Genomic DNA, 27,779 nt, shown 5'->3' with positions numbered 1-27,779 from the left:
TTCCCTAGAAAATGATGGAAATTAGAAGATATATAATTGGTGACTTTTAAAAAGACCAAATCTGTGGATTTTCTTCTGTTTAAGAACCCCTTTTCTGTGACATATCCCTGGCTAATAACTACCCAGGCATTTAACATAAGGCCACTTGGAAGCAATCATGCATTAGATGATAGCAATATTACTTTTTCCTCAGAATTGTGTTTCTCTGATATCACAGAATCAATTAAGTTGGAAAAGACCTCTGAGATCATTGTGTCAGAGCTTCAGCAGACTGAACACCACCTTGTCAACTAAACCATGGCACTGGGTGCCATGTCCAGTCTTAAACCCCTCCAGAGACGGTGACTCCACCGCGGGCACCTCCCTGGGCAGCCCATTCCAACATCCAACATCCCTTTCTGTGGAGAAATGCCCATCCCAAATCAATGTCCATCCTAAACCTCCCCTAGTGCAGCTTAAGACTACGTCCTCTTATCCTGTCGCTGGTGGCCTGGGAGAAGAGGCCGACCCCCACGTTGCTATAACCTCCTCTCCGGCATTCCTAGAGTGACAAGGTCTCCGCTGAGCCTCCTCCTCCCCGGCTAAACCCCAATTCCCTCAGCCGCTCCTCACAGGACGCATTCATCCTCCAGACTCGCCCGCAGCTCCGTTTCCCTTCTCCGGACTCGCTCCAGCACCTCGGTGTCTCCTGCAGTGACGGCCCCGGCGGGAGGCAGCGCTGGCGGTGTAGGGATACCCGGGGGCTCTGCGGAGCCGGGAGCGCTCCCGGCGGGAGCCGCCCGCGGTCGGTCCGCCAGGCCGGCAGGGGGCAGCAGGGCGCGCGCGCGGCCCCGCCCCCCCGGGCAGGGCAGGAGCTGCGGCTGCGCGGGGCGCGCGGCCTTTTCCCGTTCGCTGCGGAGCGCAGTCGTTGTGCGGAGCGGGCCCCGGCCTGAGGGACCGGACAGTGCCTGGCACGATGGTCGGTACCGGCGCGGGGGGGCTCGGGGGCATCGCGTCCGTCGTTCCGCGCCCGCCGCGCGGCGCTGCCCGCACGGATGGAGCCCGATTGTCGCGGGCTCGGGGCGGCCGTCGGGCGCCGGCGTGGCAATGGCTGCCGTTCTGCCGGCGCTGCGCCGCGGGCAGCTCGAGGGGCTGCGGCGGGGCCCGGCCCGGCCCCGGTACCGGCTGCGCCGCCCTCATGGGCCGCGTCCTCACGGTGCCGGCCGGGCCGGCGCTGATAGAGCCCCCGGTGCCCTGCAGCACCCGCGTCGGGCCGGCTGAGGGCGGGGGGCCGCAGGGGAAGCGGCTCCGTGGCAGAAGGGGCCAGAGAAGTCACTGGATGTGCGGGAGTGCCAGGAAATGAGCACGGTCCGGCCCGGTCCGTGCCGTAGGGCCTTCAGTGAAAAGAGATTTTGCTTTTCTCTCAAAACATTAGTTACTGTGGGAGGGATAGAATTTATGGGGTTTGATGTGCCGGGTGATTTTTTTTTTTTCCCATTTAGTTTTTATGGTGCTCTTTTTATCTAAACGTACAAGAAAATCTGTTTAATTCCTGATTGCACTATGGTTTTATTCATGGCATGTTTAGTTGCAATGGTCTTGGGCTTCCAGGGTTGTATGTTAATAACATATAGTTTATGTTTCTTACCCAAGGGGTTTGTGAAAGTTGTCAAGAATAAGGCATACTTCAAGAGATACCAAGTGAAATTCAGGAGAAGGAGAGGTATTAAATTCTCTGTAATACACAATTAAATGTCCTTGGTCAATATCCCTACTTTGATCACGCATCTTGCACACCGAAACTGTTTTTCAGAGGGAAAAACTGATTACTATGCTCGCAAACGTTTGGTAATTCAAGATAAAAACAAGTACAACACTCCTAAGTACAGGATGATTGTGCGTGTTACCAACAGAGACATCATCTGCCAGGTAAGGCCTGCAGTGTTCTCTGCTTACCTGCCAGCCTTGCCAGGGTGAAGTCAGCACAGAGGGAGGCTTGGAGCACCTGGGGTTTCTTAGGCCTGGTCTGCACAGTGTTTGTATTGTAAGACAGCTCCTTAGAGGAGGACAGTCTTCAGTGTTATCACAACATCAGTAATAAACCGTGTGCATTGTAGAAAAGCAGTTTTACAAGTGTTAGCACTTTTGCTGTGAGGTTGTTTGTAGTCTGAGGTATTACTGCTTTGATGATACTGCAATAAGTAGAACATTCTTGGGAAAAGGATGCTGTTTCTGGGGTTGGGGTTTTTTTTTTCCTGCTGTATTTAAAGGGCATAAATAAGAGGTGCTTTTTTGCTTGGCTGAAGACAACCAAGTTGACAGTGTGACCTGTCAACCTGCACTGACTTGTGCTGTATCTAAAGGTGCCTTCTCTTTTGAGAGTTCTATTTCTGTGATGGTGTGTGGCTCACATGGAGCACTGAGGCCTTATGATGGCTTTCCTGTGAAGTTAAAGGAGACTGGTAAAAGTAGGCACTTTTTCCTGGTCATTAAGTATGCAGTTGTATGTAGCAATTTATGCAGTTGCTCACTGTGGCTCAGTTTTCTTGTTCAATTTTTAGAATTTTCTGACTATTTTAAAGTTAAATTGTTTCTTCATAGAGTAATTACCTATTGAGAGCAGTCAGTTCAGTCATTAATGAGGTTCTTTGACACTCAGAATGAAAATCAGTGGTGGCAGGGCTTGCATCTGACTGATAGTGCCTTTCCAGTATGTCAGAGTCCTGCAGAAATGGGACCAAGTTTGGATGTGGAGAGGAGGTGTGAGAGTCAAAAGGAACAGCAGAAACGTATCTGATAGTCCTGCTGTCCCACAGGAGACCCTGGGATGATGATGGTCTCTGACTGTGGTTAATAAAATCATTCCATAAGGTTACTAACAGTGTTACCACAAAGTGTCACACGCTTCTTGTAATTTTTGGGATGTATTAGAAAATAGGACAAAATTCATCCCCATTCATAATGGTTCTTTGAAATGTTGCTTTTCTAGGCAGTTTCTGGCCTCTTGATTTATGTGGAAGGGTAGTTACCAGTTGGTGCTGACAAACATTTTAGCTGGCCTAACACGGATTAGAATTCTTTGTGTCTTTACTTGAGGAGCTGATCACTCCTTTTGCAAAAGCAAACAAACCACAAGGTGGGGGTGGAAGAAACGAACAACCCCCCAAAAAATCAAAGCGGCACCGCTCCTTGAGCTTCCATGCAGAGGTTGGCAGTTTTTTTGCACGCTGGGATCCAGTATTTGTGTTGGCTTGAGTAAGTGTCACAGGGACCGTGCGCAGAGCCCCAGAGGTGGAGCACTAACGTTGGTTTGTTGCCAGATTGCCTATGCCAGAATCGAGGGGGACATGATTGTGTGTGCTGCCTACGCCCACGAGCTGCCCAAGTACGGCGTCAAGGTGGGCCTGACCAACTACGCCGCTGCCTACTGCACCGGCCTGCTGCTGGCACGCAGGGTAAGTGCTGCCCTGGCTCCTCTGCAAGGGAGACACCGCTTCCTCCGCTGGTGTGTCAGCCCACCCGGTTCTTTGGGGTTCTCAGAATTGTGACTGTTGCTGCAGTAATGGATTTGATGTGTCTTGTGAGTGTCAGGTCACCGTGACGGGTATGACGGCATGCAGTCTCGGCTCCAGCAGCGCACTTTTATGTCTCAGCCCTCCAGTTTGGTGGAGGAAGGGAGGGAGGGAGTGAGGATAAAAAGTCCAAGGAATAGACCTTTTAGAGTTCAAAACCACATAAACAGCAGCCTTCCCTTTCATGAACTTCAGTGGTGTACCTGTAGAAGCAGGAGGTTGGAACTTAACCGACACACTAACAGTGGTGGTTGTTAAAAAGCTTTGTTATTAGTATTGGGAGCATAGTTTTTATGAAGAAATCTGTTAAAAGCAGTATTCTACTGCAAATTCACATTTTTAAATAGTTAATTTTTCATTTTAAAATTCTACATTATTATCAATAAATCGAGGGAATTTCAAAAGTGCATTTTTTTTTTCCCCACAGCTTCTGAATAAATTTGGCCTTGATAAGATCTATGAAGGCCAAGTTGAAGTCACGGGTGATGAATACAATGTGGAAAGTGTGGATGGCAAGCCTGGTGCTTTTACATGCTACCTGGATGCAGGTCTTGCTAGAACTACCACTGGAAACAAAGTCTTTGGTGCTCTGAAGGGTGCAGTGGATGGGGGACTGTCTATCCCTCATAGGTAATGTGTGTTACAAAGAATTTCTTCAGGGTTAGCCTGAGATGCTTCTGTATGTGACAGTCTACTTATACTAATCAATTTATGCTGAAATAATTTTGTACTGACATGGTAATGGTTATGTAGTTAGGTTCTGGGCTTGGAGGTTTTGGTTGGTTGGGTTTTAATCTACAAATGCAGTTCGGTAGTGCTGCTGGGAATCTTACCACTGTCAAAGAGATGTTATGAAACTTGTGGAAACTAAAGAGCTATCTCGTTGCTTTTACTAAAAATCAAATTGGTTTAAGTCTTCACCAGATTGTATGTAAGTATTAACTTTACTATGGAAACAACATACCAGGTAGAAACCCACTGGTACTTGCTCCAGTTGTCAGTACAACAGTAAGTCTGAGCAGTCCACCTTCATATAGAACTTCCACATGGATATTTTGAGAGTTGCCTAACACTGATATTACAGCTGAGTGCTTCTTTCTGCTAGCAGCAGTGGAGGAAAAAAAATCAAAAAATCTGGAGATCTTTTGTGTGTTTGCCTACCCTCTCCCATGTTGTCCTATTCTTGGCTAATTGTCCACGTTTTTTTGACTTGGCTGCTACATGATGATACCTGCAGTGACTGAGCATGCTGTAGTTGGTCCATGGTGTGTATATGATGTACTGCAGTGTTTCAAGACGGGACTGATGGCAGCTGAGATGAACTTAAGGCTTCTATTTTTTATTAGAGGCTCCTGTCCCTCAGTTATCTGTAGGCGAATCTGGTGTATCAGTCATTTCAGTGTGCATCTTAGCCTCTAAATTAGAGCCTTAATGTGACTGTCCCTGCTGTTTGACAGCACCAAACGTTTCCCTGGCTACGACTCAGAAAGCAAAGAGTTCAATGCTGAGGTTCACCGCAAGCACATCATGGGCCAGAATGTGGCTGATTACATGCGGTACCTGATGGAGGAGGATGAAGATGCCTACAAGAAACAGTTCTCCCAGTACATAAAGAACAATGTAACACCTGATGGGGTAAGATTTATGCTGCTGGAGCATTAACAGGGACGCTGTTGAGTCTTGCATTATTCCAGCAGTCGCTGTGCAAAGTCTGATACGTAAAATTATGGGACTTGTGTTGCATGTTACCCGTGCAGAGCAAGCATTTTTTTCCTTCATAAGGGCTCTGTAATATACTGCAGAACTTCTGAAAGTGGGACCTTTTTGCCTGCTGTGAAATTTAATATTCTGCCTATAAATCCAGGCTTACAGAACTTATATTTGTGCTGGACCAGTTTCTCCCCTCCCCATTAGAGAAACTAAAGTAGAAGTTTCTGTACAGACTCTGCTCTTTCCTTGTCCTGCCCCACAGCCTCTCATTTCTGCAGCTGTAGTGCTTGTAACTGAGAGGGAGCATGTGGTTGTGGGTCAAATCTGTGGTGCTGTTTGTGTGACCCTAGAAGGGAATTCTGCTATTCCAGGTGACTAGAGAAAGCCCAAGGCAGCGTTTCATGAAAGCCTAGACTGTAATACACTTTATTTTAGTACTGCTTCACTTCACATTTTAGTTACCAAAATACTAGAAGATGGGTAAGAATACGGAGGTGTTGCTTCTATTTTTTTCCAAGTGTTAAACTCTTTCCAGATGGCTTGTCCTGCTGTAATATTCCTGTTTGGTTCTCCTTTAAAACATAGCTCCCTCATATCCCGCTTTTAGGCTACAGCAAACTTCATTCTCTGTCCCTTCATTTCAATGGGGTTTTGGGGTGTCTATAAATTTAATTAGTTGCTGTTTTTTTCCTAGCAAATTCTAAAAAGAAAGTAATGTAAATGCCAGCTTAATCTGCTTTCTAAGCAAACAGCAGTTATAGTTTGTATTCAAATGAAGTGAGTCTAAGACATAGGTCACTAGATAGACACTTGCTCTTTGTACATCTAAAAAGTTTTTCACAGCTGAGATCTTAGTGGTCTTAATTAACCACCAGCAAAAATGTTCTTAAAATTTGTGCCCTTACAGACCAGAGTTGCCTTTGGGACAGAGCAGCATTATTGCATGCCTGGGGATAATGCAGGCACAGGGATCCTGGATTTCTGGTAATCCTAAAACTGGATCACTATAGTAAATTTAATTTTTTTTTTTCTCTCCAAGATGGAAGAAATGTATAAAAAAGCCCATGCTGCTATACGGGATAATCCAGTCCATGAAAAGAAACCCAAGAGAGAAGTTAAGAAAAAGAGGTAAAATTCTCATTCTTTTTAACATCTGTGTGACTTTTCTGTTGGCAATATCTTAGTTACAGTAAAACAAGTAATGCAGTTTTGCAGTTGTGTCACCAGTCACGTGTTCTGGACCAGATTAAGGTACAAGGAGTTCTGTATGACTTTGCAGTTAACTTTAGCAGTAGGAATATGAAATTCAAGAGCTCCTAACTATATAAAAAAATCAGAGTGAAGAATGCTTGTGGTTCGAATAGCTGGAACAGTATGTATTGTCAGGTCCCAGTGTTTTCAGTGGGAAAGCTGCTTCAGCTGAGAGCTCATTTACTATTTTGTCAGTACCAAGCTATTTTGACTTTTAAGGGTGTAGGAGAAATCAAGACACAGCTATTGTATTGGCATGATAATGTGTATACTTCGGTCACAGAGAGTAGAGAGTTTCCCTCTAGAGAAATTAAAATTGTCCAGCCACGCTTTTTGTGGCTGGACAGTCTGTCAGCCTTAGATCATTATGAGGAAATAAAGCACGTTACAGAAGTGGGAATGTATTCTCCACTGCACTTTTAATCACAGTTGTGATGCACTGCTACTATTTTGCCTTGGACCTACTGCACACTGTGCTTCCATTGCAGATGGAACTGTCCCAAGATGTCCCTTGCCCAGAAGAAAGACCGTGTTGCTCAGAAGAAAGCCAGCTTCCTCAGGGCCCAGGAACGCAGAACTGAGAGTTAAGACAACTTCCACAGTTTTCTGTGAAGGTTCTGAAAAAGTGGCAATAAATTTATTGAGGAAGCAACTGTGTAAGACCAGCTTATTTATATAGTTTATAAAAATAGAGAATATTTTTTATTGAATAGATAATTCTGTACCTGAAAGGGTTTTTTTCTCCCTTCTCAAAGTACTGTGAATTGAGTTTTCAGAGAAGAGAGGTAACAGACTTCAAAGACCAAGGCTGCTGCATCAGAATTACTACTATAAGAAGAAGGAAGTCAATTCAATTAATTTTGGCATGGTTAGTATCAAGGACTAAGTATAAGAGCTTGCTGCTTCTAACTAGATAAAGATGTAAAATTTTTTTAAAAGGTTGTACCTGTTCTTCACAATTCTTTCAGCACGCTTCATGTTTGGGGGGGGATGTCTGGACAATAGAAAAAAAAGAGGCTTTTTCCTCAAAAAAGTGTAGGTTCTAAGGCCTCTAGCCCAAGGTAACCTTAGGCTTTCAGGCACTTACCACCTTCAAGCTTTGGCTGCTACTGAAACAGGTACTATCTTGAGCTGGATACTTCACATTATGTAGTTGATAATGAATGCTAAGTTGCAGGTACAGAGGCCTTGTTAAGGAAATGTTAATGACACTCCCTGGCAGTTATCAGAGCCTTTCCCCTTGACTCCCCACATGCTCACTGCACAGCCAGACCACGTTCCCTTCCAGTTCACCCCTAGGGTTCCTTTAGCAGAGCCCACAACATCCCCTTCCACAAGGCAGTGTGTTCCTGGTGCAGGAACAACTGGAGATGGTCCCTCTGAGGAGCTTTTATACCCCTCACACTCCCCCCTTCCCCTGATGCCAGTCTCCACCTCCTCAGCCCTGCCTTCCCTCACCGTGTCCATCCACCTCACCCATCACCAGCTTTCATCTCCTTATTCTGAGCAGTGACTCCTACCCAGAGCCCAGCCTGTGCTTCCCTCTGCAGGCTGGGCCACCTGGAAGCTCACTCAGCTCAAGGCTGAGCTCACCAGCCATGGTGCTTTGCCTCCCTCTCAGCTTCACGGACACTTCTGTGGGCCAGTAGGTTTCCCATTAGACTCAGAGAAACTTTGCACAGTTTAAACACCAGTCAAGTAGGCTAGGTGGAGGAATGTTTTGCTCCAAGATTCCAGTAGTTGGTGTAAATACTGCTTTTGAAAAAAAAAAAGAGGCCTGTGATTTACTGTAAACAAAAGTGTATTTTTTTTTTTTTCAATGAAAGCTTCAACTTGATGCAACAGTAATAAAAATGAAGATTCTGTACAACAAACTGCACTATTAAACATTCCCCAGTTAAGATACCTAATGCCATTGGGTACTTTACGTAATCTCTGCTCAAGTAGCAGTCACTGTCAGATTTTTTTCACCAATAACATGACCACTTTACACTTTTAGTGCATTGCTGGTTACAAATACTTATCAGTTCATAGTTGGAGCACATTACAAGTTCAAGACAATAATTAGCATGAGCATAGTATTTCATAAACTCAAAGGCTGATGTTCACAAAACAATCCTAACCCAAGCTGCATGTTATTAGATCTGGTATAGAGAAATTACTTTGTGGTCCTGTACTTCAGTGTCATCATTCTAGGAAATACTTAAAGTTTCTTCTTAACCTCTGCTGAAAATGAATTAAGGAGCCAGGATTCAGAAGTATACAGATAACTGCCATTAAAATCATAAAGATTGGACAACTTTATAGTAAAGCACTTGTAAATTAAACATTCAACAGCTAAGTATTGAGCATGTATTCAGGTGTATTATGGACATCCAATTCTGCATAATTGTGAACACAGATGTAAATCTGAAAAATACAAGGCTGCAGATTAAAGGTGGTAGAGTGGTCATGCTTTGTGGAGTGCCAGTATCATGTGATATTTATTCTTGACTTGAGTCTTAACAGTGACTCATAGATGCTACTAGAAAAAAAGAATAATAACACACTGCAGCTCACTTATTTTCCAGCTCATTCCTAGCTGTTACTATCTCAGGCTCCTCTTTGATCAATATTGCACAATCATGAACAATCCAGCTTCCGTCTTAAAATTCAGGTCTAGCTCTTGCTTACATACTTTCTGCAGTAGTTAAGAAAACTGAAGTTTTCTACAGGTCTGTAGCTAAGGGTGGAAGGACAGTAAAGAGGCAAGACTATCCACAACTATTAATTGTGTCTCATGGCATAGAGCTGATTCCTACACTACAGAAACTTCCTTTTTTGACTAGTTGGACACATCTGCTGTTCATTATTTTTAAAAACTAACTTTATCCTAAAGCTTGGTCCACAAATTTGCTTTTCACTGTTTGCTACAGCTTAATTTGGGTTAAATGTTTCCACTGAAGTTTTTGAAACAGGTGTTGGTATTGCTGCTAAACCATACAGATGACAAAGAAATAATATTCTAAAATTCTTGGCTGCCACAGGGCTCACTGTAAAAATGACTTAATTTAAACTGTTGAACTACTTAAACATTCAAGACATAAGCATGAGGTAACAATGTGTAAACAGAATCTGATTTGTCTCATTTTACAACCTATCCAGTCTAGAATAAAATTCTCATTTTCCACAGTTAAAAAGGTATTTAATGTGCAAATTCTGCCATGCCAAGATATTAGTAAACTTCAATCTCACAGTTCAGTTTATTCATAACAGCAGCTTGGACTTGGACACATTATTTGCAGTAGTGGTTATTCTTCATAAAACTGCTCAGGAAAAAATCCTCTGCAGGTATTTCACAAGCAAGCAGTGTTTTTCACAGAAATGGAAGATGTTCCCTCAGCTGATGTGGTGGCACAGTGAACACTTTTCATCCTGTTCAAGATCTGACAAAGTGCACAGAACAGTCAAGCATGCAGAGTTCCTGTTTCCATAACAGCACTGAACACCAGAAGGACTTCTGGCCTCTACCTGATCATTCAGTGGCATGTTCATTCTTTGAGAAGCCCTGTCACGAGTTACTGACTGAAGGGCAGGGCTGAAAGAACCATTAATAAAATCTGAAAAAAGAAATATCTTTTTAAAAAGGTGCAGATTGTTTTTATCAAATGTCTTAGGCCACCTCTAGAGGCAGGCATCGATATTCTCTTCTGCTGGTGGAGAAGCTATGAATCGTTTGTATGAGAAATTTTCTTCCACAGTAAAGTTTTTAAGTTATTGAGTATTAAAGAATGCTCCATTTCCATCTGATTTGCTGTGACTTTCAGGGCAATGCACAAGTACAGTTGTTTCTCTAGTTCTTCATGGATATCAGAAGGAGCACCACGAAGCAGATAGTCTTTAAGGAGCTGACAAGCTTTTGCTAAGTTTGGCTGAATTACTTCAGTGGTACATCTCATTTTGCTTTGGTCACATAGTGTTCTACAGTCTGTACCATAAATGCAGTCCAAATCTGAGTCACACTGACGATCTTTAATTATTTCCTTCAAATTAATTTCTGGCACTATTTTTCTCATGTCCATCATTTTCAAATCATATTTATCATTATATCCCAAATTTTTGGCACTCATATCACACATAAGAAAGTTTCCGTAAGGTCCATGGAAAATATCTTCCACAAATTCTAAAAGCCCTATAGCTATTTTTGCCTTTCTTGGCCATGATGGAGTGAACCACTGGTCCATGCTTCTTCTGAAGCCAGAGGGAATGAGTAGTTCTATAATCCATGGAAGGCTGATTCCATAGAGAGAGGTATATTCAACTCTTTCAGTCACATAGAGATCCCCACAAAAACCTATCAGCTTGGGAGTATGCTCTTTATCCTGCAAGATCACCATTAACAGAAACTCTTCTAGCTGCAAGAGTGCCCATGCAGATTTTGCCTCCGGCAAAGAGACTCTTCCATCTTTGTTTCCATCAGCAAAAGACAGGATGAGATTAACCAGTTCTGAAAGATTTCCTTGTTCACCTAGTTTTGCCTAAAAGCAACAAAGAAAAAAGATGAAGTGATGACTTTTGTGACTCCATTAACTACCTCCAATCCATCTGCCACTGTACCTCCTGTTACTCTCCTATGAATAATACGAATAACTGGTTATATTCTGTTCTTCATTGGTTATGGATGTAACAGGACCTGCCATCAGCTGCCTGCAGAGCTTCGGTTTTGTTCTGTCTTCATAGGCATCAAACATACCATCCTCTAAAAGTACTGCCTTTCTTTGCACTTCAAAATGCAAATATTAAAAGTTCAATCATTGTTCTTGTTGGGATCAGTCTTTAGAAAAGTGTTATTGAGTAGCCTGTTCAATATTCTCTAAGAAAAGGTATGCAGAATTCAGAAGTTTAGATGAGGTTTAGTTTTCAGCTGATTTCACCTTGCAAATATAGAGGAATAATGTTACCAACTACATTTTGTCCAATTATGAAGGGTACCAAGACAAAACTGAATACAAATCCTATAATTACACTGAAATGCTTTGTTATTTGATGCAACCACCTCCACTGTAGGACTACAGAGAAAGAAGCCATTGCTGGGGTCAGAACTGTTCCATTTTCAACTAGGCAGATCAACTTTTTCCAAATTTTCTTAAAAACTACGCTAATACACCTGCTGCTCACCACTGATAGAGACAAAGCTGTTGTAATGCATGACTGACATCAGCTTTACATCATGTTTTCTGTACCAATACTAGCAAACTCTGTAGACACACAAGATGAATGCCAGCTTCCATAATTTAAAGAATAAGGAAAAACCCCTGATAATCAGTTACTTCAAACCTCAAGATAAGCACCTCTGGGGAAGAACTATTTTTGTGCTGATTATTTCTCTAGCATACTCTTGAACAAGGCTCATACAACAGGGCATTCTCTCCAGCTTCAAGAAAATCCTTTCTGTGAAAATAGAATAAATAAGAATATACTTACTTTAAAAAGACCATATACCATTTCTTTGAATTTCTCAACAGTGGTTCCTCTTGTTGGTTTATCAAATAGGATTATTTCCTTCCTTGGTTCTGGGTCAGTACCAAAATCAAGTTGAGCAGCTTCTTCCATCTGGCATTTTATAACACTTTGCAGATTTCCCCAGATTCCTAAATAGATCTGTGCAGAAAAAGAAGGGAAAAGTATAAAACACTCTAGAAGTCCATCTGAAGACCACTTGTCCTCCAGCCACTGCTTCAAGAGTCAAATGGCAACACAGATCAGAACCTGAATCCTGTGTGCAGACAATGAATATGGCAATTTGAACAATGGCAGCTTCAAAGACAACCCACTGCTGCAGGTACTTCAGAGACACTGCACTGTCAAAACAGCTTCCCAAACAGCAGATTGGCATCACTGCCACCTTTGCATAGCTTCTTACAAGGCTGCTGCTTCTATTGGTGATGCAGGACAGCAGAGCAGCAGTATGATGTACAAAGTATGCACATCCTGGCAAACTGTGGAAGGATTAAAATAACCATATACACCTCCACATACAGGACTAATTTATATTATTGTATATAGGTACATGTTATATATATATTAATTTGTATTACAGTGTATCTTCTCTGTATAGGTGTGTGTATATACATGTGTGGGTACATATAAATATACACACATAGCACACACACACTCTGCCTGTCACAGCAAATAAAGTTTGAAATAATCTGTATTAGACAGAGGACACTGAGGTCTACCTGACATTTCAGACAATGACATTTCAGTGGGAAATAATAAAACTAGATTGGATGAGTAAAGCCTTACCTGGTTATTGGGTTTTGTTGACAAACATTTTCCAAAATACAGTGTTTCTTTAGCACAAAGACTACTACATGCTGACCCATCAATAACACCAGTCTTGTATTTATCACACTGAAACAAACAGGGAGAAAAACATATAACAAATTGCCTAAGAAAGGAAGCAACAACTGTGTCTCTTCCAACACCTGAGTCTTGAAAGAAAAACCTAAGAAAAAATTGTAATAACCATATGCCAAAATAACGTTAAGAGACACAGCTGGTTTAATCTTTAACTGAAGTTGTAATCTTACTGCAGCATGATGCATTATGAGAATTTGATTTAATCACATGTGGCACTGACTGAATTTGTCAAACACTTCAGAAAGCTATACTAAATATACTTACTATTATCTTCCTACAGTCATGTCCTCTGCACAGTTCTGTGTAGGTGGAGTACTGGACATACATAATCCAGCTGCCAATAAACACTACTAACCAGGAGATGAAGAGATACTTGATCCGCACGTGTGACAGACGGACCTAGAGCACACAGAGAAAATATTGTTTGTAATACACTGAGCACCAGTCAACATCATTTACTGTTTCATCTGCAAGGAACTTGACTTCCACAGTGATAAAATAAGGAGACTCCATTATATGGAACATCTGCTTCCTTCAGTGAGCAAAACTGACAGCAGAGGTCCGTTTGACTTGTGTAAGTGGAAAATTGAGATATAAATAAATAGAAGAAAAGGTGTCAGACCCTCACAGGGCAAGCCAGACTGCAGGAACCAATTTGATCAAAATCATAAACTCCCAGAGCTCAACCTAGTGCACATTTCTCTAAGACCAATTACCTATGTTCCACTCGGTAAATCAAATTCAACAGACCAGGAATTTGGTCAAAAAATAATCTGTGTTAATGTGTAAATTTGCAAGATAGAGATACAATGAGCAGGGTGGATATCAGGGTCAGGTTCCATGTGCTGAAGTCTCACACTCCCTCCTTGTAATACACCATTAATTATGCAAATAAAATTCTTCTGTACTAGCCTCACCTTCCCACAATTGTATGCATGACTTTCCTGTTGTGTCTGTGGCCTCACAAATAGCATTTTCACAGGGCAGAAGGAAAAACTATTTATAAATTAAGAACTGAGGGAGAGCCAAGTGTCTTACTAAGTAGGAGGGATGTTTTGATATTTTCCTTCCTTTTTTTTTTTTTTTTTCTCCTCCTCAGAGTCTGGTATCCTAACAGGTTGATTTTCATGCATCAGGAACAAATACTAATTAGAAAATCAGGATCAGCTTTAGCAGCAGGATATAAGGAAAGTGCGTGAGGTCAGCAATATTTGGACAGTACAAGATCCATTCTATCAGTATCCTGATCTTCAGCAATAGCTATTAAAAGATGCTCTCAAAGACTGATAACATATATTATATATATCAATTGTTCTCCCAGCTTCCTCTAGAAGGACTTGCTAAGCCAGACGTAATATTCTATATTTAGTAAATTTCAAATCATTTATCTTCCACCAATTTACCCAGATTCCCTTTAAAATCCACATAAGCTTTTAGCATCCACAACAAACTTTAGCAATTAATTCCCAGGTCTACTATCCACTACCAAGGTGAGGGACTGGACTTTATTTTACTGAAGTCTGATTCATATTAGCTTTGTTTGAGACCCCCTAGTTCATGTATTGGAAGAGAAGAAAGAACAATCTCTGTTCACTCTGACCCCATATGACATGACTTTGTAGGCCTCCATAACACACCTCTCTGTGATGTCGTCTCTTTTCCAAATTGACAGGTCCTAACTTGACTGTTCATCATAGAGAAATTATTCCCTATGTTTGGAAAAGGTTCTAAGAAAGGTAGTAATGATGAGCAGTTTTGCCATCACATACATACACAGAACTGCAGCAGATGCAAATAAGCAATTTTTTTAAACCAGAAAGACTGCAGTAAACTATTAGCATTTATTAAAATATAACGAACAACCAGCACGCATTACATCTTCTCTCTTGGAAACAAAATATCCAGCAAAATCAGTTGCAGAAGGCCCAAATGTTGATTCCAATTCACAAAGCTGTGGTCCTGCCACATGCCTCAGGTGTGCATCCCTCTTCCTTCACATTGTCACACACACTCACTTGACAATCTTAAAACTACCTAGTTAAAAAGAGAGAGCTACAATTAACTTTTTATTCCAGTGATTTTCTTTTAGAGACAGGTTTTATAATTTTGGGGTTTTTTTAAAGCTTTTTCTAATAACCCTGTTATGTAGCAGAACATGAAGCACAGAAAACTAGTGGTAAAATCAGGGGAAGACCAACAGAAATAAATCTGACAATTTTAGGGAGAGCTGTTTCATGTGTAAAAACTGCTTGGGAACCAAAGCTTCTGGGACAGCAAACCCTGCTCATTCCTCAGTGTTTCTTCCTGCATCCTGCCACAAACCTTCATAACACACTTTAAACCAAAGTGCTGTTCAATGAAATTTTGTATTACTGTATACATTTAGTACAACCTCAGAGACCAGCAGCAGCCTGCAGGCCTCAGGACCACTGCAGAATATTGACCATTCTCCCAGTACAGATACTGTATTTATTGTCCTCCTCCCTAGGCAGAAAGGGAATGTACTTGAGACCGAAAATCCTCTCCAAATGCCATATGACTACATCATGTATTTGGCAGGAAGTTCCAGAGAAGCTAAATTTATTTTGAGTTCAGCACTGTGCCAATGGAGTCGTGCAGCTTTTGACTTGCAAAAGCCACCCAGTCAGTTCAGAGCATGGACTACAGCATCCCTCTGCTTCAGAGGGAATTACTTCTCTAGTAAGGACTTCCCCATCATGTTCAGCAAAAGGCATGACCATTATTTGATTTCTTCCCCTACCAAATTTTCATTTTCTTCCCAGAATGGGTCTGTGGGTGTAGACACACTTAGCTCCCTTCACCTGGCACATGCACACGCTGCCCTAATGCAAGGACAGGGCTTTCCTGAGCTGCTTTGGTCACACGGGTGATGTACTCTGAGTACAAGGACTTACACCTGCTCACTTCTGAGCAAGAAGTCCCAGGCAGCATTTAGGGAACAACACATATAGATGGACTCTGTTTGAGACTATGACAAACTGCCAGGAAACTTGTCATAAGAACATTTTTAGGGCAACAGAATGACTGAGAGTTCCAAAATTATCAAAAAAAAAGGGAAGAAAGTGTTCAAAACAAGGAAACAGTTTCTTTTTTCAACTCTACTGTTCCATCAAGACTTAAATATAAGCCAGGGAATGCAAGAATGATGGAAGCACTTGCAGTGCTTGATGTTACAGATTCAACTTCTTCTATCAGTTGTATATTCCGCCAAGTCATGTGCACTGAATAATAATTAGACATTCATCCCCTGAAATAGAACTGGAAAACCACTTCTGGCAAAACTCAAGCCTGGATGCACTCCAAAGCATATGGAGAATAGTGAATCAACATGCAACATAACTTGACAGATTTTTGGTGAGTGTACATTTTATTCAAAACACTTTCATACTCTTTAACCATAAAAGTGTTTCTTTGTTTAATAGTACAGAGAACTTAATTCTGGAAAGTATTACACATAACCATAGTGTAGTAATCTCCAAATCAGTTGCTCACTCCATTTGTCTTACATGTCTGCAGTAGAGGAGGACAGATGAAAAAAAGTAGGCCAATCATGTCAGAAATTGTTTTGTTCTCTGTTCAGGTTGATTTGTCTATCACAGGAGGGACCCCAGGTAGGCTGATGTGATGTCTGACAGCATTAGCCCACACTGTTTTGGATGCCAGGAACAGGACACATTCACATCTTTAAAAGCAGACAGTGCATGCTTATGATTATGACAGTGTCTTAAATTATTTTGTATCCTGAGTTACCAAAGTGAGGATACAGAGCTGAGTTATCTTTTGAAATAAAATAATGACCAAGATGGAAAATGGGACATCTCTCCTTAAAAGGTTAAGCAAGGCAGAAGGGATTAAAATCTTAGGGCAAAGAGATTATTTAGGAAATTTCTGCTATGTGGGACCTTAAAATTGCTTATTCTTTGGCCTTTCAAAGACAGTCTCTTGTATATCACTGAATTCCATGAGGCACCTTTCAAGAGTCTTTAAACTTGGTCCAGAATCTATAAAATCAAATTTCTACACATGCAAGTGCTCTTTACATGATTATTGTCATAAGCAATCATGCTGATTAGCCCTCAGTCTCACAATACAATTGGTAATTACAGCTCTCAGAAAGAACTTTAGGGCAATGTCTCTTACATTTGGGACACTAACTCTCCTTGTCAAACAAAACCCCAGGGTTACTCACCCAACTGTAAAATCCTGTAACTACAACTAAATTGTTTTGTGGTCTTTAGTGGTGTTTAAAAGTTTGACAGGTTTTAGGTTTTACTATTATTACACGATTTGCAATCTAAGCAATGACAAAGCTTTGTACTTCAGAGTTACTATTCTTCATAGTGACAGGACTTCAACATTTATTCAGGCAGGCCCTAACACTAAGTTTTGGGCTGAGCCAAGATAGCTAAGAGTGTGCCCTGCTCCTTTTACATGATCTGACACATGGCAGGAAGTCCTTTTTAGGCTCAAAGATCATCAACTCATTACCTATGGATCTTGCATTCTGCACAAAAGCATGCATAAAGTATGAGAAATTTGCCACAGAATATCTGTTGCAACCCAGCTCCTAACATGCTGCTCCCATTAGGGCAGAAAAGCTGGAACAAGTGTTAAGTTCTGTCTCACAGACCCTGATGTTCTGGCAATTCATTTCACAACATAATATTCAAGAAGTCTGGAGCACCAGCCAGCAAAAGCTGGAATTCACTCAGTGATAACCTTCCACTGTACAAACATCTCCACCAGTGAGGTACTTGAAATGCTGCACAGAAACACTGCACTAGTCTTTCCACCTTGCTCATAGCCCTCAGTGAGTTAAGTCTACCCTTTACTTAGAGAGCATTGGCTTCTTTGGAGACAAATCTCAATAGAGCACTCAGCAATCAGTGTAGCTAAATCATGACTACATTTGTCATGTACCAACAGTCACATGCAGTGACAAGAAAAGCCAATATAACAATAGTTGCTGCCATTCCAGGGATGCATCAAATATCAACATACATTCACTAACACAGAAAAATACATTTAAGTTCACAAAGCCACTATTAGATCTCCTAAAGCAACTCTGTAGAATATCCAAAATCAGCTCTCAGTATTAGAAAGCACAAGCAGATTTTTTTTAATCTGCAATAGAAACAAACATTTAACTTCTTTGGCTTTTCTAATAAATGATTTTTTGGTCTTATTGTTTCTTAGCAGATTTTAAAATGACATACTTTGCTTGGAAGGCCTTAAATTAAATTTTGAGAAGAGGAATAGAGAAGAATATTATCATATTACTATATGATGATAAGAAAGAGACTATCGAGGCAAAGCAGACAATTTGGAGACTCCTAATTTGAAAGGTAGCGTATAGATTATAAATTTGTTTTTATTTATACAGAAGGCTTTATGCCATGGGAATCCAAATATTGTACAAGTGTCTATTTCAGTAATTAAATCTAGAATAACCTTTTTTTGGTTTAAAACCCAAGTGATATGAACCCAGAGTTGCAGATACAATTTTACCCTCTCTAGCATTTGTTTCATGGTATGTATCTGTATGGTTCTCATTAAACATTACACTCCGCTCCAGGTACTTTCAGAAAGAGAAGATTTCTCCTCGCCTGGAACTTTTCAGGATGAGGAGAAATTCAAACATTCAAGATTTTAAAATGCACCAATATGAAGCTTAAAATTTTTTAACCCAAGGATCATTAAGCATATCAACAGATGACAAACACATATGCAGCGCATATAAGAAAAGTAAACATTATTTATCTCCTCCAACTCAACAAATGCTCACCTTAGTTACACTCTAGTTAAAATACAATCCAGCTGATAAGGGGAAACCCAGCGGATAACCATCAAGCTACCACAACGACATGACTGACTGGCATTTCACCGCAGAACTTCCTACGGCACAATAGCCACAGTACTTCCAACCAAAACATCCTTACTCTGCTATCTGAAGTAATGCAAACATGTACCTGCCTACAGAAATACAAAAGCGCGTCTATGAACATATAAGGAAATGCGCGGAGCAGCAGAAGACAAGTGCCCGACATTAATTTTTTAGAAGACACGCAAAAAAAGGGCACGAGTTGCTGCTGCAAGCGGGGTCCACGCGCTGACAGGACTCATGGCCGCAGCACGGGCGATCGGGGTAAAGCAGGGGCGCGGAGCACAGCTCCGGGGCCGCGGCGGCGCCGCAGGTGTCGCTGCCCCGCCGGCAGCGCCGCGAGCCCGGGGAGCCGCGGGCCGCCCGCCGCGTAACAGGTTCCGAGCCGGGACAGGCCCGACCCGACCGGCGGGCGGGCGGCCAGAGGCACCGCGGGCCCGAGGCCGCCGCCACCCGCTCCCGTGCCCCGACTCCCGCCGGCCGTGCCCGCCCGGCGCCGCCGCCTCCCGCCGCTCGAGCGGCAGCGCGGCGCAGCCGAGCCCCGACCGCCGCCAGGCGCCGGCTGAGGGGAGACCGTGAGGGGAGACCGCCGCCAGGCGCCGGGCCGGGCCGGGGGAAGCGGCGAGAGCCCTGCGGGGGGCGCCCGCTCCGGAGGGAACTTCGCGGGGAGGGACGGGCCCCTCGCCGGCCTACCTGCGCGGAGTGGGGCTTCCTCAGCCAGGCCCCCGGGAAGAGCCGCCTCGCCATGGCAATCACACATCCCCGCAGCGGGCGGCGGTCGGAGGCGGAGCGGTGAGGAGCGCTCCCCCGCCTGCCGCTGCAGCCGGCTCGGCTCCGCTCCGCTCGGCTCGGCGGGGAAGAGCTGCCCCGGGCACCGGCGGCTGTCAGCGGGCAGGGCGGGCGGCTGCCGCCTCAGCCTCCGCTCACGCCGCCGCTTCGAGGGGCGAACGCAGCAGCTGAGGGGGCGAGGCGGGGCTGAGGGGGCGAGGCGAGCCCCGCCCGCCCGAGCCCATGGGGCTGTCCCGCTGCCTTTGCCCCGCTAGGGCCGCCCGGAGCCCGTGGAGCCGACAGCCACCCCCGAGCTCCCCTCGTGCCTGCCAGAAAGTGCTCGGGGTGCTGTCTGGGGACAATTATGGAGAAGTCAGTTAATAAATAACGCGAGTCGTTGATTGCCAACAGGCTTCTGTCATTTATCGGGCAAGGTATTAAAAACAGCTGCAGGCTCCTTACAGTCTAAAAAGAACCCCAAAAACATACAAACAAACAAAATAAGACAAAAAGACCCCCACCAACCACCTAAAAAAAAAAAAAAACACAAAACCCCAAAAAGGAGTAGTTTCTCCAAAGAAAGGAAGGAGCATTTATCTGGACCCACATTAACACAGATGAGCATTTTTTTTTTGCCGTGAGGTTGGTGAGAGCAACCTGAATAGGTTGCCCAGAGAAGCTGTGGATGCTTCAGTTCAAGGCCAGGTTGGACAAGGCCTCGAACAACGTGGCCTACTGGGAGTTGTCCCTGCCCATGGCAGGAGGGTTGGAAAAAGACAATCTTCCAGGTTTGTTCTAACCCCAGCCATTCTATAATTCTACATTAGTGCCATAAAGTGGGGAAAAGTTACCTGTTTCTTCTTCACCAGGGGATCTCTCAGCCCTTCCTGCATTGTGGGAAGCCTCAGTCAGATTGAAATTTGTGGGAACACTATTAAGTTCAAGTAAAATCATCCTTTCTTCTGCAAGGTTTGGATTTTGTCCAGCCTTCTTGTGTTTATGACTTGATTGTGATTTCTTTTAATGCAGAGTGTTAACAGTGTCAAAGCCAGAAGCTGGGTATCTCCAGTCCTGATGTTTTTGTCTATGAGACTATAGGCACAAAGATTATGACAAGGTGTTGGGGTAAAAATGAGACAAACATAGCACATTATGGCTTTGGGTGTTCAGCGCACTTACACAAAGAACACTGCTTTGATGAAAAGACGAGTCACAAAATACTACTGTAAGGATAAGCTGCCACTTCTTGGCAGGGCTTACTCTCATGGAAAGATGTGAATATGGAAATCAAATGTTAGGAGCTCACAAAGAATTTAGAGATTTGTGCTTGAAGATTCAAGAACAGTCTGTGACCGTTCTTTGAATAACAGAATCACTGCCAGAGTCACCCTGAAGCATAAATCTGAAAATTAGTTAGTAAGATTTGGCACTCCCGTAAAAGCAATCCTGGCTTTAGTAACAGCCAGTGACTCTGACAGGCTTTTCTTCTCTTCCTATTCAGCAGGACCAGATGGCTGTGCTTTCTGCATCACCTCCCTCTGCAGGTCAGTGGTTTGCACAAGTCCAGGTGGGTTATGGGCACGCAACAGAACAGCAACACAAGAGGAGGCCACAGAGCAAAACATTTTAACATTTTGCTGAATAATATCAACCCCTTACTTCATCCAGCGCTCTATGCCAAGCCTTGGAATGAGAGGCTGGGAGTAATTGTGAAATGTCGGTGTCCCATATGGCTGGCAAGGATCTAAATGTTTCATTCCTGTTACATCTAGATCCAAACAGTTACTGGCATATGTTCATTAGGGGATACATTTTTCACTTGGTACATGAGATCTTCATAATCTGTGAGAACAGGTGCTTTATTCCAGCACTGAAATGTTTAGTTCTTCTTCAAGTACTCTTTGTGCCCAGGCTTTGCTAAATGCTAAAAAATAAGTCAGTCTTTTTCAGTTACCTGTTAAATTCCCAGTTAAGGCTCAGTAGAGAACTCCCATGAAAATCTAGGCCAGATAAACCAGAACAGTAAAAGGAATTGCGTAACATGCACTGACTTGGTACTCATAGGATGTGAGGATAGGATCATAGGATTCCTAAAGGAATATTCTAGACTGGGGGGCAGATGCAGAAAAAACCGCACAGGTAGAACATAAGTCATACTGATGTATTATTTACTGTACAGCCTTTCCATTCATACATTTCCATTCTACAGTTCGCACATAATCCATTTTTGTAGGCCCACACCAAAGCTTGGTATATCTTAATGTCCAAGCAGTAGAAGTTATGCTGATTTATTGCTACCTATTACTTCTAAAGTTTCCTATCCAGCTATAACAACAGTAAATGTTGTTATTCCAGTGATGCAGGGTTTTTGTATAAGATAGAAATTGACTGCTAGTTGTACAACACAGTGTTTGTCACTCACAATGTCAAAAGGTAAATGTGTTTTTACAATACCTTCTTACATTAACCTGCAGTTCCATGACAATTTGGAGCTTATTACACATTAAGCATAACCCAGTAAAAACAAAAAAACGGTTGCAAAGACTGAAGCATCCAGGAATTCTGGACATATAAGGAATGAATACATGAGACAAATGAAAATACTGAAAAGCTACAGAGAAGAATGTGAATTCTTCAAGATAGTCAGTGTAATGTTCACCTTTAAAGTATAATAAATAATTTTATTATAATTTATTTTGAAGGCAAGTCTCTGTAACTTGAGCAAGTAATACAGGTTTTAACATCACATGAAAGCTAAACATTAACTTGTTGTAGTGGTGCTGGACTTGCTTCTTTCAGTTATTTGAAGCAGCTGCACCTACATACTGATTTAACTCAAATGCTGTCATAAGAGACTCCACGGGAAATCCTCAGGGTTGGCCCACTCTCCCCACCATCATATTATATGCAGAGAGCCTCTGGCTAATGTTAATAATCACAAGACTTCTCTTTCTCACAGCAGCTTTACCAACTTCCACTCTGCCTAGCGTGGCTTCCTAGATTAATGCTATTTTGCTCTGGATATGCCTAAGAAATATTCTATGATCCTGAGCAGCTACTGCACTCTTTAAGTATTACAGCACCCATAGAATGTGATGCCCTAGCATTTGTCATTGCCCAGGTTTGTAGCTGCATTTAATAAGTGCATTTACACAATATATAGTATGGTAATGATTTAAAAGAAAACAACTCACATTTCCTAAAGTAAAGTCTGGAAAAATTTTGAGGTTTCTCTCTTTTTGTGCTACTCAGCTATCTACTTACTCACATATCTGTCTAGGTGTCTGTTTTTATACAGACTCTACTTTCTTAGGCCTGTCTTTGTGGATGAGAATGAAGACCTGGGGACCCATCCAACCCTTATGTCTAAATTTCCCCCCATGTTCCCTTCACAGAGAGATACTGTTTCCTTCCCCTTTGCAAATTTCTGCGAACTCTGACTTAATCAGTGTGTTAGCTTTAATTTTATCCTAATAGATTATTTCCTATTATTTCCTATTCAGATTTTTATTAATGCTAATGCTTCTATTGTATGAGTAGATGGAGCCATCTCTTACCCAGAAAGCAGACACAGCCTGTTAAGGATTCCCTTGTGGCTTAACTTGGTATAAACAAATCATTAATCTATTTGAGGAAACAGACTACTCCAGCCAACAGGTTTCAGTCCTAAGGCTCTATTTATATGGTCACTTTAATCCCACAAAAATCCACACTGCTTCTGAAGCAGATGGTGTCACCTTCTCTTGCTGTTGGTGCCTACCTTCTCCCTTGGGTTGGCACAAACATTTCTGTTGTTGTCTAAAGAACTAGATCAATGATCTGAACTAAGAACTAATCTTGACTCTTTTTTCCTCTGAGATAGGTTAGAGGCACTCCGATTCCTTTCATCAGTGGTTTGGATGTACATGGGAGCAAAAGAGCTGTTTGTAACCACTGAAACCTTTATCTCATTTAAACACATATCCTTGAAAAGATCACGTTTTTACCATCAGATAAATTATATACAAGTGTGTGACTCATTCATAGCTCTTGACTGAGATTAGATACAACCACTATTATTAAACATTCAGAGATACTGATTAATTTGATAGACAAGACTTTGCTTGAGAGACATAATGTTTACTCTTTTATTCTGATATATTTCTTAAAATTCAAAATGTACTAAAAACATTACAGTAAATGTGTTTTAATAACATAACATATCTAGAGTAAATAGGTCTTCAAAAAACCATAATAGAAAGCTTTATATGTTACAATCCTGTGTACATTAGAGGACTAAGAAAACTCCAGAAATATTGTGCTCAGAAGAAGATTCGAAGGTGGTCAATTGTAAGCAAATACTAAACAACAGTTTGCATTTATGTTTACATTGTTTCAAAGTCTACAAAGACAACACAGTTCAGATTTAATCAACCAATAAAATTAGGTTTCCTTTGTACATATCTGTCCTTTCAAATCTACTTCCTGTATTAATTGCTGGAGTTACAAGGTTCAGTAATTTTACCCAAGATTAATTGATGTTATATATTAAAATGTTAAATGGTCAGAATACACTTGCTAGCATTAATCTATTTCCTGTTTGGAAAGCCTCTTATAATCTCAGATGACTTATTTTCAACATGGTTATTTTACTTAATTATCCAGGCTGTTTCGTACTTTGAATTAAAAGATATATGAAAATAACTTCTAAAATAAATAAGCAAAATAAAGTTACAATCCACTCTGAACTTCTATTCACACTGCTTGAAGAAAAATACTTCTTTGTTGTGTTATTTTATGCTTGCGGTAGCCATCTGTTAAAAACCACAAACCTTTTATAATAGAAATGTTAGTCTTAATTCCTATTTATGGTCTCTCCAATAAACAGCCTAGTTGGCATTTTCTTCATGCCCTACTCCCATTTCCCATAATTTCTTCCCCTGAATTAACACTTGCACTTTCCTGCTTACTTTATAAGGTAGCTCAGAGAGCTAGGAAATATCAAGCCTTAGCCCCCACTCTTTAAAAAATTCTCTTAGGTTCTCAATAGTAGATTCCAGTATGGAAGCTGGTACATACTGATATGAGAAGGCCAAGATGAGAAGAAGATGAGCAGAATTCAATTCAGAAAGAAGACGCTAATTTTTACCTCCTAAGGAAACATAGTATTGGAACGAATCACCAAGCAGGGTAGCACATTTTTCAACACGTGGTGCACTTAGGAGAGCTCTGACCTAAGTGCAAAGCAGAAAACAGCTGCAATGGTTTAATGCATTGGTACCCCCAGCAGTCCTGCCATCCCCTCTGCCTGAGGACATTTCCACAACAGAACTCTTTCAGCTCACAGCCAAGCACATTTGCTTTAATTGCCTGAGAAGTCAGCTCATGCTAAAATGCTAGACTATGAACCTCAGCTAGTGAGGTGCAGCTCTGCCATGCCTTCTGTCAGCTATGGTATAGAGGAGAAAAATGGGCAGAACAACTACAGATAGCAGAGCAGCTGTGTGAAGCCCTTTCCTCACTCATCCTCTACTACTTAGACCTACTCTCATGCTGTTCTCTCACTTCTGCCAGGCAGCTCTTCGTGTAGTTGAATGGTGAACTGTCTGCTGAACCCAAATTAAAAGTAACACAGAAAAAGAAAAAAGCCACATCAGTTATCTATTTTGATCCTGCATGCCACTGCAGAGTGCCATATTCAGAAATGCAGGAATACCTTGACACTTGGAAGCAGTGGCAGAAAGAGGAACTATTTAAAATGGGATACAGTGAAAAGCACTTCAAGTCTGCCCTAGAAGTGATGTCTCCTTGCAATACATACTCCAAGCCAGTGATTTGTTGGGCAGAATGAATGAAATGTTGTGCTACGTAGGAATTTGAACTGCTAATCATCGTGTCAGGCCTTAAATCATACACAAGTAAATCTGCTTCAGTTCACAGGCTTTAATTAAGCTGGAAATCTGGTCCCATAAGCAAGAATTAGTGCAGTATAGTGGCGTGCCTTATCAGTCTTCATGATATTGATAAAAATTAATCAAAACATAACACTTTGTCTTACTTTTTTTGGCTGTGTTCAAGACCTGTATACCTGAAATCCAGAAATTTTGAACTGAATTGTTAGAGGATTCTAGCAGCACCCTCAAAAAAGCAGTAATGGTTAGAACAAATCTCTAGGAATAAAGTATTTCCTTTTAGGAAACCTTTAACTGTAAGGTCCATCAAATTTTTAGGTTAAAAAAATTAATGTATAATTAATAGTAGCTTATTGAAGTTGATAATTTTGAGGTAATTTGTAGTACACAAATTTTCTCAAAATTTTTATCACCACTTATGAAGGCAGAATTTATATTACTAAAATTCCAAGCTCTTAATAAATACATGTACAGTTAATCTACTTAAGTATTTATAATTGAGTTTTTTTTCTAGATAAAATAGTTTTCACTTTCCTTTAAATAAACAGAGCAACAAACAGACAGTCAAGTATATTCCTGGCACAGAGCAGATGCCCTTTTCAATCCCTAGAGTAGGCAATGTATTGATTATATAATAATTAATTATTATTGGAGCCTACTTTATGGTAAGTGCTGTGGGATTGTTGATCGAAAATGCCAGTAGGCATTAAGTAGTAATTGAATTATTTGAAGTTTGTCAACATCTAAATTTCTACAGTACTTAGCAGGAATTCCCACTGTAAATATAATTGCTAGAATTAAGTAAAATTGTTTTATTCTTAGACTGATTTTTTTAGAAAGAAAAATGCTGTGTTAAGCAAAATAGGGAGCTGCTTTTACACATGAATTTTCTTATAACATTAAAAATATCCAGGCAGAATAAATTCAGTAGTCTAAACTATATTCTTTGGGTTCTTTTCAGTAATAGTACATATTTCTGAACAACAGATTTTTTATCCATCTATGCAGCAAAGTAAAAGAATGACAACACAGTAAATACCAGGTTGCAGCATTTCTAAAGGTTTTCTTCTTCCTAAATAAATGACAAAAGGTAATTTGGAGCAGTAACAGTTTTAAATGCTGTAAAATAAAATTTAAAAAATAACCAAGCTTATGCTAATATAGTATGCAGCATTATTTGTAGCTCTATGCTTCATTGAACTTTGAGGTAAGTATCACTACAGTAACAGATTGACTATACCATTCCAATATGTTAAAAACATACCTTGTCAAATTAGCCTCATGCCCAGTTCTTACAAGGCTCTGCAAGTCTGGTGTTGCAGCTCTCATTGATCAGTTCTGCCACGTGCTTTTACAGTAACACTGAAGTTCACAATAGAAGTTATTTTTGTACTACCCCCTCACTGCTCATTTTATTCTGTATCACAGACACACCATTCCAGCCCTCCACCCATCAATATTAATCAATTGTTTTTAATTAGAGGTTATTTTTAACCCTGATTATATATATATTATGATATTTGCAGCACAGCTGAATAAAGTTTTTGCCTGTGCTAAGGATGTGTGGAGAGCACCCAAGGAGCGGAGTGTGGTCAGAACTTGTTAAAGCAGCCCAACTGCTAAAGAAAATGTATCATGGAACTGCAACTAAAGTAAGTTTGTTATCTGACAGTGTGGTATCTGTCAGAACACAGGCCTTAGAGATGTATTTTAAGATTGCCCCTCTATGAAACCACATCAGAAATCACGCTATCTGATTCCTTGTCTTTTGTTTAAAAGAAATCACAGCTGCATTTTATATACAATTAAGTGTATTAAAAATTGCTAAATATATAAGAAATAAACTCTTGCAGTTAATGAAATCTTTTATTATCTCACAGGAAACACACTGAACGCATATCTTTTGTACTAGAATGAATATATTCAGTGTCATTAGGATGAACAGTGCAGTGCTTGTGCCTGCCCTGAATTCTCATTGTACTTAGGTTCAGAGCCCTCTTTCCAAGCACAGCATTCAAATAACACCACCATCACTCAGACAGAAGCTGGAGCAGATAAAGCATTTTCTTTTGATCAACCAGAGGCAATCAGACCCTTTCTAGACCTTTCATATTACAGTGCAGCTGAACAAAAGGAAACAATTCACAAGCCCACATTTCCAACCCACAACACCAATTTTGGTTTGGGATTTGGGAGTACATCTGGAAAAAAAAGAAGCAGTGGGTGAGGTAAACTGAATGGTTCTCTGAAGACAGAGAGTCTTTGTTAGACCTTTACACCTCTAGGAAGGGTTAAGTGGTAGCT

The 27,779-nt window shown here is 41.4% G+C and overlaps 2 protein-coding genes and 1 non-coding gene across 6 annotated transcripts; 2 read left to right on the top strand and 1 right to left on the bottom strand.

The window, feature by feature from the left end:
- The first annotated feature begins 742 nt into the window (after positions 1-742).
- RPL5 (ribosomal protein L5) lies at positions 743-7,164 on the top strand. Of its 2 annotated transcripts, XM_062497385.1 has the most exons (8): positions 743-958; positions 1,633-1,702; positions 1,793-1,908; positions 3,300-3,434; positions 3,979-4,181; positions 5,009-5,186; positions 6,301-6,389; positions 7,001-7,164. In XM_062497385.1, the coding sequence occupies exons 1-8, from the start codon at positions 956-958 to the stop codon at positions 7,098-7,100; spliced, it is 894 nt and encodes a 297-aa protein (XP_062353369.1). In that variant the 5' UTR covers positions 743-955; the 3' UTR covers positions 7,101-7,164. The 2 variants fall into 2 exon arrangements, with proteins under 2 accessions (XP_062353369.1, XP_062353368.1); XM_062497384.1 differs by lacking the exon at positions 743-958 and having other exon boundaries at positions 1,558-1,702.
- Positions 4,768-4,864, top strand: LOC134047045 (small nucleolar RNA SNORD21). Its single transcript, XR_009933396.1, has one exon. It is a non-coding gene; the product is annotated as a small nucleolar RNA SNORD21 (small nucleolar RNA).
- Positions 7,165-10,216: 3,052 nt separating the features above from the next.
- DIPK1A (divergent protein kinase domain 1A) lies at positions 10,217-19,563 on the bottom strand. 3 transcript variants are annotated; one of them, XM_062497915.1, is made up of 5 exons: positions 19,510-19,563; positions 13,179-13,313; positions 12,798-12,905; positions 11,976-12,152; positions 10,217-11,029 (listed from the first exon to the last, which is right to left on the bottom strand). In XM_062497915.1, exons 1-5 carry the CDS (start codon positions 19,561-19,563, stop codon positions 10,217-10,219), a joined length of 1,287 nt encoding a protein of 428 aa, XP_062353899.1. The 3 variants fall into 3 exon arrangements, with proteins under 3 accessions (XP_062353899.1, XP_062353902.1, XP_062353901.1); XM_062497918.1 differs by lacking the exon at positions 11,976-12,152; XM_062497917.1 differs by lacking the exon at positions 13,179-13,313.
- Positions 19,564-27,779: the final 8,216 nt, after the last annotated feature.

The sequence above is a fragment of the Cinclus cinclus genome, chromosome 8 (assembly GCF_963662255.1).
Source record: "Cinclus cinclus chromosome 8, bCinCin1.1, whole genome shotgun sequence".
NCBI lineage: Eukaryota > Metazoa > Chordata > Aves > Passeriformes > Cinclidae > Cinclus > Cinclus cinclus.
This window is presented reverse-complemented; position numbering and strand designations above follow the sequence as displayed.

Bases quoted from the DNA above. Each gene is read 5' to 3' on its own strand.
- RPL5 (XM_062497384.1), top strand. From the start codon at position 1,573: ATGGTCTTGGGCTTCCAGGGTTGTATGTTAATAACATATAGTTTATGT. The intron at 1,703-1,792 runs GTATTAAATTCT...ACTGTTTTTCAG, and splicing joins GAAATTCAGGAGAAGGAGAG to AGGGAAAAACTGATTACTAT. The intron at 1,909-3,299 runs GTAAGGCCTGCA...GTTTGTTGCCAG, and splicing joins ACAGAGACATCATCTGCCAG to ATTGCCTATGCCAGAATCGA.
- DIPK1A (XM_062497915.1), bottom strand. From the start codon at position 19,563: ATGGCGAGGCGGCTCTTCCCGGGGGCCTGGCTGAGGAAGCCCCACTCC. The intron at 12,906-13,178 runs GTAAGTATATTT...TGTTTGTTTCAG, and splicing joins ATGACTGTAGGAAGATAATA to TGTGATAAATACAAGACTGG. The intron at 12,153-12,797 runs GTAAGGCTTTAC...TTTTCTGCACAG, and splicing joins CAACAAAACCCAATAACCAG to ATCTATTTAGGAATCTGGGG.